At 42.8% G+C, this 15,212-nt stretch overlaps 1 protein-coding gene across 1 annotated transcript in view; it reads right to left on the bottom strand.

The window, feature by feature from the left end:
* Positions 1-15,212, bottom strand: part of LOC126092926 (cytochrome P450 4C1-like) — a 219,966-nt gene that overhangs the window by 88,236 nt on the left and 116,518 nt on the right. Inside the window, exon 3 of the mRNA XM_049908657.1 lies at positions 13,386-13,613. Within this exon, the coding sequence (XP_049764614.1) occupies positions 13,386-13,613 (228 nt within the window). The remainder of the gene's footprint in view (positions 1-13,385; positions 13,614-15,212) is intronic.

The following is a 15,212-nucleotide window of genomic DNA, read 5'->3' as shown; positions in this document are numbered from 1 at the left end:
TTTTGCTCATGTAGTGGTATGATGCCTGGAGTTCTAGATATCAGCTTTCTTTTTCATAAACTGCATCTTACAAACTCATTAATATGTAATTAATTTTCACTTTGTATTTTGTGGAAAATCTAAGATACAATTTTTAATTTAAAAGAAGTCTATATTAAGTCAAAAGTTCTACAACATCCTTGTTTCTAAAATTCATAATATACTTACATTTTCTTATGTTTTAGTCCAGTCTATTTCCTTTTCATTTACAAGTGTTAATTAATTCTCCACTAGCAGAAAATAGCACGAAACAAAGGATAAGTCTTCACAAAAACTAATTGACTTTTGTATTATCTCCTTTACCACACAAATTATATTGTACAAAATAGTGTGTAACTATTTATGATAAATATCTGTCAAAATATCATCCTACATATTTCCATTATGATTAACTGCAGTATATTTATGGTTTGACAATTCATTGTATTGTTATGTTGTTTATTAACTCGTTGCAATGTAATTCAGTCAGCTATTTTAAAATTTTCGATAACCCCTCTTGTATATAATTCACTTTTTCTCTTTCTCCCACTCTCACCCATTTTAAGCATTGAAATGATCTTCATGAATAAATTTTTGTAAAGAACATAGTGTCTGTATTACCACTGCTAACGAATGTGGAGCACCACAAGCAGAAATAAGAAACGCAGAAATGCTGCTTTTTTCTTATTATTCAACTTTTCGGTGTTTAGCAATTTGGCTTCATCACTTACCAGTTTTAATCATGCACTTATGTTCCAGCTTTCCATAGTTACTACTGATAAATGATATTATTTGTAAGCCTTTGTATCTACACATTTTGCCCCTGGGTCCTTTAACAGAAACGTTAACTGGATCTAGATTACATTCCAGTATCCTGTGACATGTAATTGAAGAAAGCATAATGCCGTTATCTTCATCAGAAAAAAAGATACCAGATCAGTCCCCTATTTTTATCCTTAGGAGGGAACTGCCAAGGGAGAGATTACCATCAGAAAAGACTGAGTACAATAAAGACAATAACAACCTATGAGTCTGAGAATGTAGTTTCAGTAGTCTTTTTGTGGTAGGGATGCTAATAATCGATTTAGATGTATCAGGATTCGGTGAAGTTTAACAGAAAAGTCGTAATTATTTCCAGTCAAATGGATTCAGGGCAGTAATAACAGCAGCAATAAATGGAATAGTGGGAGTCGGGTTCATTGCTAATACAAAGGTACAGAAAACATAGAGGTACTGTGCACAGTTTGCTGACAGGGTTATTCTCATCAGAATCAACAACCAACCAACATGAAGGTCATTCCACGAGATGTTTGTGAGATAAAGTGACGTTATAAGGTTTTTCATGTTGTGATATGTCTACATTAGTTGTTAAATGCTGTAAATAAACTTTCATGCTTGCTACACACATTTTATTACTATACTATCACTTCCAGAGCATTTATTCTCCATATTCAGGCAGTTGTCAGTGAAAATCATCTTTTTAAAAAAGCCAAGTCATACACGTAGTGAAGGCCCAGTCATACATGTATTGAAGTAATCAGAATCAAAATTAATACCATAGCAATACACCTTTCCAATCGTAATATAAATAAGTTCAGTGTTGACAATAACTGCCATGTGGAAGTGAATAAAATACTATCCTCCCATTTTAGATGGGCCATGGCAGCTACCAAGAACAGTTGCCTGCGTCATATCTTATCAGTTATATGTACAGCATAACAGTTAATTAGAAGGCATCAATTTCTGTGTTACTACATGTCGTAAGTACAATGCCATAATATCCTTAAACATAAAATGGGAAACCTATAGCCCCTATATAAAAGGTACACACAATAATTGTTTACAACGTACCACAGTGGTTTAGAGGAAATAGAAGGGAACAATTTGATAAGTGGCACTTGTGCCCTATCAAGTTAGGAAACTACAAGTTCGCCTAGAAAACCACCTAAGCTACTGTACGAACATGATACACGAGATATTTAGCATTCTCTCGCTATCTGCACGCAAAGTACTGGCCCTAAAAGCATGACCAGGACCTTTTGTAGGGAACTTAATGTACTTTCATTTTGTACTGCAATACGTTTTACCCAGAGGCCGGGTTTTTAGAGTTATTCATGAAAAACGTAGAGAAGTGACCTTGAAACGCACCCCCGTTCCACCCCTCACCGCCACCCCCCTCCCTGCTGTTCAGGATCTTTAAATCTTTAGTATGTTGTTCATGCCATTCCCTCGTGTCAGTGTACTGTATGCGAATTATTTCCCATAGTAGACTTTTTTTGGTTTTTATTTTCTCCTGCTTTTATAATGCCACTTAAAATAGTGAAATTGACGTTTGTGTGATTTTTACCTTATAATTTTGTCTATTTTAAGGGCATACGATTAACAAATAAATCGTTTTGTCTGTGTATCCTTCTTTTTACGATACCACTGTGATTATACGGGTTAAGCGTGATAATGGCAGCTAACTCTAAATATACAAGAATGTAAGTTAATGCAGATGAGTAGGAAGAACAAAGCTGTAGTGTTCGAATACAGTATTAGTAGTGTGCTGTTGACTCAGCCACATCGTTTAGATATCTGGGCATAACACTGCAAAGTGATGTGAAATGGAAAGGCCATTTAAAGATTATAATAGGGAAGGCAAATGGTCGACTTTGGTTTACTAGGAGAATTTTAGAAAACTATGATTTACCTGTAAAGGAGACCCATATATGACAATAACGTATCACCCATTCTCGAGTATCACTTGAGTGTCCACGATCCGCACCAAGTTGGAGTAAACGAAGACACTGAAGGAACTCAGAGGTAAGCTGCTAGATTTAGTTACCTGTGGATACGAACAATGCGAAACTAATGAGATGCTTTGGGAAGTCAAAAGGAAATATCTGGAAGGAAGGCGACGTTCCTGTTTGAGGAACGCTGTTGTGGAGATGCAGAGAAACGGCATTTCAAGTTGACTGCACTACGCTTCTACTGCCACCAACGTACGTTTTGTGTAAGCACCATGAATATAAGAGAATATAGGGCTCGTAAGGAGACACACAGACAGTCATTTTTTCTTACCTCTATTTGCAATTGGAGAAGAAAAGAAATGACTTGTAGTGGTACACACATCGTACGGAGGCTTACGGAGCATATATGTAGGTGCAGAAGTTGAGATCTAGCTGTAAAAGTAATTAATTTACTCATAACACTTGGAAAGGTGTTTCTTTCAATAGCCATAAAGGAAACTTAAAATTAATAACGTTAACGAAACAGCTAATTCAGGCAATGGCGTAATAGCCCAGTCAATGAAGACCAAAAAACGTCGAATATGGGAAATAATTCGTGTAGTCTCAAATTTTTGTACAGTGGTAGGAGTGAGTGCCATGAGAAACAAAGAAAAAAATCCTAATTGGGGTGGGGGAAGGGACGAGGAGGAATGACTACAGGATTGGGTATTCTTTTGAAAATCACTTTTGAACTTTCTTATGGAATAACTTGAGAATCTGGGCCTCTGACGAAAACATATCCCAGTACAAAATTAAGCTATATTAAATTCCTTACAAAAAAGCCGTATTGTATCGGCACCACCGTTTAGGATAGGGAAAGTTAGTTTTGTGCGATATTCTGAGTGCAAGCTACAGCCAGGTGCAGGCCGGATTGCAGCAAGTTACGTTGACCAGCGGTTGTGAAGTGGAATCGAGGAAACAGGGCTGTCGAACCGCTGAAAAGAGTAAACACAGTGGTTCGCATGGCGCAAGCTATAGGCAGAAGGGGCCCACTGGCACAACCAGGGTGTGGTGCGTACATGACGCGAAGTGACGTCTTAGCAAAACAGAAGAGCAACCCGAGTATACATAGGTGTTGTTTTCTAACGAGCGTCATTCAAGTGTGGCAGCTCTCCTGGATGGCGGTGCGTGTCACTCCACCGGACTATACGCAGCAACAGATGGGGTGACAGCGTCCCAGTCCACGACGGTTCGATCCTCTGAGGCTGATGCGAGGTCCGCAGCCAGCCAGGGAGGACCACTCTTTGGCTCGCTACCGCGGGCACTCGTTTCGGCTCCCGACACACGCCGGAGACTTTCGTGGCGAGGGTCGCAGATTCGGACGTCGGATTGTGTGTAGTCGTTACCGCTGAATTCCCAGCCGAGGAAGAAGCAGCAGTGGGGCTGGCTTACGGCTCCCGGCGGAGCAGCACAGAGTCAACGGGGACGGTGGCCGCTGAGTCGGCCTGACGTAATCGGAACTCTACAGCTGGCGACCAAGGCCGGCGCGACACAGCGTTGCGCTGCACAGGTCGCTGGGGCAGTGGCCTCAGCATTGCGGGGCCTGTGACGCGGACCGAGGTCAACGAAACACTGTAGTGGAAACGAATAAATCATTTGAAAAGCTCGGCCGAGTTTTAATACGGCACCTCCTGGCACCCATCCACTACATTTGGTGTCTCCATGCCATATTTGGCGTCGGGCACCAACTACATTGGGTGTCAGAATAGCGGACGTTGTCTGTCCAGTACGACGTTCGAGCCCACAGCCAGTACAGTCACAAGATGTGGTGGGTGCTGTCAAAATTGTTCTTTTGAGTGTTGGACGTTTTCTTTCTTGTTGGTGTTTTGAGAATGGCTTGCCAGAAGCCACATTTTAGATGTTTTGCGTATGCATATTATTTATTTTACCAGAATAAGTGTTAGTGTATTTGGGACAGTAAGATGTTGTTTTCGTGGCATTTGATTACTTTGTATTGGTTTACGATGTTACTGAGTATGATGATATGGAGTTATAGGAAGTCAGATTATTCTTGTACTTAGTCCCGAAACAAAACGAGTGACTGGGAACGAAAGCGACACAGTGGCAGAGTCAAGGACGCAAGGTGTGTCAGAACCAGTAGCGGTGCGGATTTTGTTGGCAAAAGTAGCACAATTGACAGCAGACAATACGCAGTTGAGAAATGAATTAACACCTAGAAGTGAGTGGGAAACCGCATCTGATCAGTCGTTGTTGCCTAGGGAGCAGGAGATTGATCCAGCCGCCGTGAGTTTGATTATTCTGTTTTCTGGCAACGCGTCTGGGGATGTGCGTGCGTTTCTGGAGGACTTGGAAATTTCAGCTGCGATGAATGGTTGGTCTGATGAGCAGTTGTTACATGTAGCCAAGATTAGATTAACGGGTGAAGCGAAAACATATGTAAGGTGTTCTGAGGCCTTAAGGAAGGCAGGACAGTTTAAGCAGTTAAAGGAAGGGCTTTTACAAAGGTACAAGAAACAGAATAGCCCTCGGTACTTTAGGGAGAGGTTAAGTACAATGACAAAGAGACAGGGGGAGACGGAGAAATTTGCCGACAGGATAAGGGAAATTAATGAGTACACTTACGAGCTGGGTCAGAACGATGAACCGAATAGTGTTCTGTTGTTCTGTTTCAGGAAGCCGAGCAAAGGGCACTTGATGTATTTTTGAGAGGGTTACCGGCGCATATGTCAAGGAAAGTGCTTTAATGGACTCCGAAAGATTTGTATTCGGCCATTCAGCTGGCAATTCAGTGTGAAGAAGTAGGCATGGCAACAAGAGTACGCGAGAGGCAAACAGTATTTGCAGTGGGTCTAAAATGTTACAAGTGTGGTCGTACGGGACATGTGCGGAGGAAATGTACCCAGTCACCAAGGAATAGAGGAATGGCAAGCGTTAAACGACAGACGGGGCCCAAGAGCCACCTAAATGAGCTCCCGTTTTATTTCAATGCTACGAATAAGTATGCAGAGGTAGAATGTTCAGTGGTAGGATCCATAGGAACTAAAAAGTTTAAGATTTTGTTAGACACAGGGCCGTTACTAAGAATATAGTGGGACGAAGGAAGTTAGGTTGCGTGGAAGGGGGGGGGGGGGTAAGGAGGTCACGCCTTTGGGGTCGGTGACAGTTGACTGTCGCATAGGGAAGTCCGATTTATTGCATGCATGGAGGTAGAACCATGGGTGAGCGAGGGCTACGACATGATCCTAGGAGTAGATTTCTTGTATCAACATCATGCTAAAATTGACCTTGGACAACGAACTGTGGAACTTGGTGGAATGTTATTTCCGCTAGGGGAAACTGTCGTCAATGCAGAGCTGGCGTTCAACGTAACGAACAAACCGACTGAACCGCGTTCATTAGCATTAAGACTTAATTCGCATGAGTGTGTGTCTAGTGGCACCGGGAAGTCGCCGTGGGTAAGTGTGGAGTCGAATATACGCGTGGGTGCAGTATGTGTTATTGAACCATTGACGGATAACGAAGTTTTGGTTCACTGGGTTGTTTTGTGAGACGTAGTGTTGTACCCGCACAGGAGGGGAACGACAGGCGAGTAGATCCCGTGAACGTGGATAATTTTAGCGCTGTAGACGCGAATTTGAGGAAAGGAGTTTTAGTAGCAAATTTGGAGGTGCCGGATGATGAAGACTGGTGTTCGAGAGGTAGGCGAAGCGATCAGCCACTAACTGCCGATAGAACTGCATTGCGTTACAAAATTAAGCAGTTGAAAGGAGGAGAAAGAGAGCATATGGAAGAATTATTGTGCGAATTTAAGGATTTGTTTTTTCCACAAGGGCCGTTGCGAGCAACTCCATTAGTTCAACATAGGATACCAACAGGGAATGAAGCACCGGTTTACCGTAAACCATACAGAATACCGAGGTATTTGCAGCCGATTGTGGAGGATTTCATTGATCAGCAGCTTGCGGACGGTATTATAAAGCATAGTAATAGTTGCTAGGGAACAGGCATTGTCGTTGCCCCTAAAACAACCTGCGGATGGAACTAAGAAATACAGGTTCTGTTGTGACTACCGATACCTCAATAATAAGACAGTAACGGACGCATACCCCATTCCAAACATATCGGACACTTTGGATCACTTAGGACAGTGCCAGTACTTTTCTACGATGGATATTACAGGTGGTTATCATCAGTTAGAGGTGGCTCCAGAGGAACGTCCAAAAACTGCTTTCTATACACCTGGAGGCCATTATCAGTACATTAGAATGCCATTCGGTTTGAAAAACGCTCCGGCAACGTTTCAGAGGTTGCTAGACAGTGTCTTGAGGGGTTTTAAACCACGGCAGTGTCTTGTCTATATGGATGACATCATAATGTTTTGAAGTAGTATGGAGCAACACAGATAGCGGTTAAGTGAAGTCTGTATGAGGTTAAGAGCAGCTCGTTTGACATTGAGCCTGGAGAAGTGTCATTTCGCATTAGAAGGAGTAAAATATTTGGGTCATATTATCAGTACGGACAGAGTGCAAACAAATACGAGGTCGGTACTGGCTGTAAGGGATTTTCGGGAACCGCAAACAGTTAAGGAAGTCCAGTCATTCATCGGAATTTGCAATTTCTATCGAAAGTTCGTGAAGGGTTTTGCAGGTTTAGCACAGGCGTTGACGCGACTGTTATGGAAGGGTGTGAAATTTGAGTGGACAAAAGATTGTAAGAGAGCGTTTGACAAACTGAAAGAAGTGTTAACATCAAGTCCGGTTCTTGTGTTTCCAGATTTTGAAAAGGAGTTTATACTAGCATGCAATGCATCGAATCAAACATTAGGCTGTGTTCTTAGTCAGGAAATTGATGGGAAAGAACATCCTGTAGCATATGCGTCTAGGCAGCAGAGAGGAATTACTCAGCAACGGAGAGGGAGATGCTTAGTGTAATCTATGGAATCACTTATTTGGAATGTCATTCATATGGGAGAAGATTTCGGGTAGTGATAGATCATGCTGTGTTGAAGTGGGTGTTGGGGTTGAAGGATCCGTCCACTATATTCGCTAGATGGGCTGTGAGGCTTAATGAATTCAACTACGAGGTCGTGCACAAGCAATTTTGTGCCTTTAGTTCATGAAGTGCAATATATATGTTTTATTAATGTATTTTGGGTTGAATGGTCACTTCTGACCGTCGTTCATCCTTTTGCTAAAATAAGTGGAATACAGGCGGAAACCATATTGTACGAGGGTTGACTGAAAAGTAATGCCTCCACCTTTATAACTCTTCAACAGTAGGGAGTATTGGTACACGGCAGGTATTGCCTTATTCCGCAGCTTCTTCTCTACAGCTCCAGTTGGCGGGAAGCCTTAGCATTGAACGGTTCTGATGTTACAGTGTTAAGTATGGAACCCTGCGCAGACGGTCGGTCAATGCGATTTAAGCAACGTGCAGTCATTGCATTGTAGACAGAAGAAGGTGTCGTCACCCCAAAGGAGATTCATCAGAGAATGAAAGCAGCTTATAGAGATTGTGTTGATGTGAGTTTGTACGACTCGCTTTTTTTGGTTACATTATTAAGTTTATTTATTTCTTCATCCAAAAATCTTTTAAGATTCTGGGAGACGTCATGGCTTTGTAAATGTGTTGCCACCCCCTCCCCCCCCCAAACACACACACACGCTGCTGCAGAAAATAAAAAATAGGTTGCTGTTCTTGCAGTTCCAGGAGCTGCGAAAGTGAACCTGCCGACCTTTGTTTTCACTTTCTTCAGTAATAAACTGAAACACAATGAAATCGAATTTAGCACAGCAGCAATTACTCCATGATAACTGTGGCAGAATGCTCTTTCTTCGAAATACTGCTACCAGGGATCTGTGATGGAAGGAATGCCGCGCAACAAAGGACAACCAAGTTGAATTTTTTGCGGCGTTATGCCACCAGCTGTGGCCACACTCTTGTTGCGTGTGTGAACCGGTTTTATTGAGTGACTTCGTTCAAAGTTTAGCTACTGCGTTCACCGTGAGGAGATCATTGTATATTCTGAGAGACATTTCCATTGGATTGTGGATCACTACAAGTGTGAAGCTGACATGAGATAGACCTCTGCTTTTATGAATCTTTGTACTCGTGTCTTATATTCTATACTGACATATGCTGGCCCTCTATTACCCACTGATACTGCAGTCGTGTGTGTGAGTAGCGTTTGCGTGAGTGTGTGTGTGTGTGTGTGTGTGTGTGTGTGTGTGTGTCTAGTGTTGACGAAGGCCTTAATGGCCGAAAGCTTTAACTGTGAGAGTCCTTTTTTTTTGTTATGCCTATCTGCGACTCAGCATCTCTGCTATATGGTGAGTAGCTACTCTCCCTCTCATAATATTGTTACATTCCATCCTGGATTCTCCATTGTTTGATTTTATATTTCATTTTAACACGCTCAGTTCTGGCCTCATCTTTACAATAAGCCAGTGCACATATACCAGGTGCGTTAAATAAGTAATACAATACACTTTTCTTCTGAAAGCAGGTTGATTTTATTCAGGAATCCAGTACACATTTTGGCTACGTAACCCTATGTTTCAACATAAACTCCATTCAATGTGACAGCCTTATGGCGCGTTAATGGGAAGGCCTGTATGTCCACGTGGTACCCCTCTACAGGTCGACGTAGCAGCCGACGTATTGGTGCAGGAATAATCTCCCCGTCATCGACGTACCCTTACGCGCAGAGTGCGTCCTCCACTGGGCTGAAGAGATTGAAGTAGGAAGGTGCGAGATCCGAGCAGTATAGGGTGGTTGAGGACGTATAGTCCAGTGAAGTTTCCTGAGCAGCTATCCGTTGCACAGACTTGTGTGAGGTCTCCGGTTGTCATGGAGAACGAGAAGTTCGTTTGCATTTTTGTGGCGACGAACACAATGGAGTCGTTTCTTCAAGTTCCTGAGGGTAGTGCAATACAGTTTCGAGTTGCAAAATGAGGGAGGACATCAAACAGAATGACCGCTTCAGAGTCCCAGGAGAGCGTCACCTGGCCTTACCAGCTGAGAGTGGGGCTTTGAAGTTTTTCTTTTTGGATGTGAGGTCCGCCAGTCACGCAAAACACCGTTTTTCTCAGTACCCAAACATGTTTCGGCACCACTGTGCCATCATCAGTGGGTTTTCGAACTCTCTGGTGAACAAATGAACACTGACTCGGCTGGGACACATAACAAACCAGAACACACTGTGTTCTGGTGTAGTAAAAAGTGTTTTACTATGTTATTTTGTGGAAAATACTTGTTACAGTTACGTAAGAATCACAACATCTCAGCATGATGCGGAGAATGGAAGTGCTTGCCACCGGCCGAAGTGGCCGTGCGGTTCTAGGCGCTGCAGTCTGGAACCGCGAGACCGCTACGGTCGCAGGTTCGAATCCTGCCTCGGGTATGGATGTGGGTGATGTCCTTAGTTAGGTTTAACTAGTTCTAAGTTCTAGGGGACTAATGACCTCAGAAGTTGAGTCCCATAGTGCTCAGAGCCATTTTGAAGTGCTTGCCACACGGAAAGGTAAGTAAATACGAAAATAGGTGCGAAAAACTAAATTACATTCTAGAAGATAGGTTAACTCCCAGCAAAAAACTTTTCTCATCAACATCGTTTGGTTGCAGATGACAAACTACCTTAATAATTAACAAAAAAGTGATCCAGAAAATTCATGTTCACTAACTGTAAAGGTATTTACAAAAAGACACGATCTGTTGTTTGAACTAAAAATGCACATAATTTTATAATCATTTAACAAAATGTTTACATTGCAGAATAAATAAAATCGAAAACCCACTGATGATGGCACAGTGGTGCCGAAACATGTTTGGGTACTGAGAAAAGCCGTGTTTTGCGTAACTGGAGGACCTCACATCCAAAATTTTTTAACTGCAAACACGGCCAATACAAGGAGCTGCAAATCAAAAGTATGGATACTTTGAAGCTTTTTCGGAGGAAAGATGGTCTGGCGCCACTCCATTCTTTGCCATTTTATTTGCAGTGCGTAGTGATGCACTCGTGTTTCAGCACCTGTCACGATGTTTGACAAAAACTGCTTGCGCGTTGCGATGCTGATCGTGACAAATTCCGCGCAAGTAGTTCTTTGTTGCTCTTTATGGTCTTCTGTTAGGCGGTGAAGAAGAGCGGGCCACACATTTGGGTACCCCAACAGGCGGTCGAGTGTGTCAGCACTAGCGAGACAGGTGTCCAGCTGTGTAGAGATGGGGGATCCGCTCTTGAACTACTTCATAGAGTTCAATCTTTCAAAGGAGTGAACAATCAGTGATTCAGAAAAAAAGAACGGTAGCTCCAAACGTTTCCCACGGCAGAGAGAGAGAGAGAGAGAGAGAGAGAGAGAGAGACGGAGCATATCAGCAGCGCCTCTGCTGGTCAGAGCACAGTGCACGCCACACAACACAGCCAGCGCCGGCCTCTGCCCTGCTTCTACCTTGGCTGCCTGCATTGTGCAGTGCCCCATTGGATTTTGTGTTTCACATATGCCGTGCCATCTCTGTGCGTCGTCTGCCGTGTGCACTGTGCAGTGTCTGGCGCAGCTTAACTTCGCATCGCACTCTGTCGGCGATCGTTTCAGTCGCATGTCCTGCCCTCTGGGCAGTTGATGTGAGCAACAGGACAGAGAGCCACCTAGCGGATAACATAGGAACTACTTGCAAAAACCTGCTCGCAAGGGAACGGACGATTTGTCTCGGAGCGGGTGAGTTCACCGCTCCCCCCCACCCTCGGAACTCGCCCGCTCAACGCTCACCCCACCGTCTCGACTCTAGCCAGAGCGTCGAGCACAGCGACTCAGGTGTCACTCTGGTCTCTGCGGTCTCAGCTCACGCAGTAATACAGCTCGCGACTCGACCTGCTCGACTCAGCGCCTCTGCATCGGAGTTCGTCCCCACTGGATATTGTTCTTCGTAGTAATACCGCTATGTATATTACATTATTATGTTATGTATACATCAATTGTTTTTATTTTATTTTTATTTGTTTAAACTGATTAGATTAGGTTCCTGATGACTCCTCTTACTATAGGATTTTCATTATGGACACTCGAATTTACGCTTTAATTACGAGCGAACCGATAAACGTATCGCAAAATGTGATACACCAATACTTTCCTTGTTTTATTCTGCGTAAGGCTATATGCAGCACTTTCGTTTTACAGTCAAATTTATATTTTTTTTTCTTATTCTGGTACGGATTTTGCGATTTTAGGCGTCTTCGAAAGGAAACGTTCACTTTAAAAATATATGGCTTGCGATGTATTTGTATGAGGTTAATGAAATTTTAATACATTATAGCCAAATATATTGTTAATGTAAATCTCAAGTTACAACGTTTTCTGATCACCCAAAAAACCACGATAGTGCAAAATAAATCAATAATCAAAAACTGTGTCATATCGTGGAAATTTCAATAAACAATACAAAATTCTTACTCATTATCTGTGTTACTTCAAAATAGGATCAAATAAGATCAAAATACAGGTATAGTACTGGAATAAACCAAGTTTAAAGGGCAATGTGCCTTCCATTTATTTTCTATTGTAAATGAGTGGTGAGTCATGAAAAAGAGCTAATTCATTTCAGGGAGTGAACAGTTCTGATCCAATCTCTGAAAAGAACAGTTTTCCCCATCTCTACAGCTGTGCAGCGAGGTGTTTGGTTGTGAACGCCGGTCACATCGAGTCAGAGCGTCGACAGCTGTGTGTGGCCGGCCAGCACCTAAGAGCTGGGACACGTTTGCACGACCTTGCTGCTACCATGATAGTCACTTCGCCCAACGGCTCTCCGTGTTTTTGTTCACGGACAGATCGTACACACTGTGCAAGCGGCTATGATTTTCCGCCAAGAGAAACTCAGGGACAGCTTCCTGCTAGGAACGTATCTCCGTTAAAGACGCCACTTTTAAGGCTACCTGTAGCGCCGCCAACATTTGAGACTTCATAAAGCAATAGCGGCCGAAGGAGAATATTCCAAAACAAATCCCGCATGTTTCTAGCCGAAGTTGACTGAGAAAAGAAAGAGTGTTGCATTACTTACTGACGACGCTCTTAAAACACCTGCGTTTCTTGCTGATTACTTCTTAACTACTTCCTTAATCTTTTTAGATTGTGAGGTTAATTAAATTCCTTATTTTCAAGTCAAAAATACGCACAAAATCACAAGTTCTTATAACCACAGGCAAGAAAAATTTGTACCATGACACTGTGCAATTTAAACATGTTATCATCTAATGCTGTTGACAGTTTTAGTCTTAAATAAACAACCATTCAGTATGACAGCGTGTGTCACACTCCAGCGGCGCCTCTCGTTTATGCGTGGTGAGGAAAAAAAAAAAGAAGCCAAAACATTATATTAAACTTACTAACATCTTATCCTAAAAGGCAGTTGTTAGCATGTTGTCGATAAGTAAAGCAAAAGTTTTATGTGTGAGGTTTATGTGAATAGATACACCTGAAGATGAGGCTAGAAGCCTCGAAACCGATTATGTTAAAAAAGTTGAAGATCATTTAATTGCAGTCTGAGGATAATTCATTCTCACAGTTTATCATACAACTACGTTGCTGCAGTTCCGCCAACAATGGAAAATGTAAACGTAAGTCACATTTCATTTCATCAACTTACCGATAAAGTTTTTCCGAAATCAGTCAATAGATCAACCACCTCAGCCTGCCGGAAACGACCTGGTAAAACACAGTCCAGGTCGGTGCCGAAAATAGTGGCTGCAACCGCACGAAAAGTAGTGTGAATGAGTGGGTGGTACAGTTCCACCTCTGCTCCTTTATTTTCCTCCAGCTGCTCGCACAAGAAACGCCCAGCGTCGTTGAACTTCTCCATGAATTTCTCCAGCTCCTGTGGGGATGGACAGAATTTCAGACGCTTCTTAATTCAACATAGTTTTCAACGATTCAAATTCGAAATTTTTCGTCTTTCTGTGGAGTTCTATCGTTACCCCGTTCCACCGAATAATGCTGCTAAAGCTGTCCCATGTTGCACAGATAGCGTAACATTCACAAAACGCCATTTCCGTATATTTGACTTTACACTCATGCCCTAGATCGTAGCGCAGTGTGTTTCACAATGGTGCTGAAAGTTCGTTTGCAAAAAGGACTTTGCTTTTCATTAAGATTCAGGAGAAATACATACTACGTGTATAACACAACAGTCCAAGGCTGATATGAGGAATAATAGTGGACAGTTTTTGGGTGGATTATGAGTTCCCGCCTCTGGCCATATAGGGTGATTCAGGAGGGGAGTGACATACTTTGTAAGGTGATTCTACAAGGGAAGATAAACCGCAATATCTCATGAACATGTGTCCGACTATCGATCATTAAGGAACTGAGCGGATTGAAGATTACACACATCCATAAACGATCACATACTACAATGCTGTGTAGTCGCTGTGGTGGACAGGTTAATGATGGAGCAGATGACTGATCCATCCTACTAGAGATGTGGGGGTTCTTCAACAGATGGCAGCACTGTGATGACACACCAAGGGAACAGCTGCAGGTGTGCAGTCGTGGGTTGGAACTGTTGGCAGTCGTAAGGCACTGTGCGCGTCGTGCCTGAGTTTCATTTAATTGAGCAAGTGCATTGTGACTGTGAATACCAACATGCCAAAGACGTTCACCCAAGCAGAATATACAGAAACGTTTTAGGATACAGGCGATCCCTGTGTGGCTGTGACAGAATACCAGAGACGTTTCCCTGATCGAAGAACACCCCCTGTCAGGGTATTTTCCAAGGTTTTTCAAAAATTATGTGAAATGAGAACACTACCCAGTGTACACGTAACATCAGAACGTGAGGCTATCCAGTCAGTTGAGGAAACGGACGACATTATTGCAATGGTAGAACGGAGTCTCACCATTAATACATGGCGCATTAGCCATCAGGTCGACAGCCCACAAACGCGTGTGTGGTATACATTATGTTCTGAGGGATTTTACCCATTCCATGTGCAACACGTGTAACATCTGCATCTAGTTGAGTCAGTAAGCAGGCAACAATTTTGTGAATGGTTAGCTGCACACAGAAACGTAATGCAAAATGCTTTATTTAGATGAAGCTACATTTAAATGCAATGGAATCATGAATACCTATAATTTTCATACATGGGCAATAGAGAACCCAATGCCTCTAGGAAAACTAGGTTCCTAGTTTGGCTCTCAGTGAACGTCAGGTGTGGCGTGATTGATGGTCTGGTGTTGGGTCCCGTGTTCCTGCAAAAACGCATGACAGCCGCAGCATACACACATTTCCTGATAGAACACCTACCTGAACGATGGCAAATATACCTGCAACATGGCGGATCACTGATTCACTATAACAGACAGGTATCGCAGTTTCTGAGTAACACATTTCCTGAATGGCAGATTTGCCATGATGGACCCATTAAGCAGCCTGCCAGATCACCAGATGTAGGGTCATTGGACTTCTGATAAT

The sequence above is a fragment of the Schistocerca cancellata genome, chromosome 7, assembly GCF_023864275.1.
Source record: "Schistocerca cancellata isolate TAMUIC-IGC-003103 chromosome 7, iqSchCanc2.1, whole genome shotgun sequence".
Lineage (NCBI taxonomy): Eukaryota > Metazoa > Arthropoda > Insecta > Orthoptera > Acrididae > Schistocerca > Schistocerca cancellata.
This window is presented reverse-complemented; position numbering and strand designations above follow the sequence as displayed.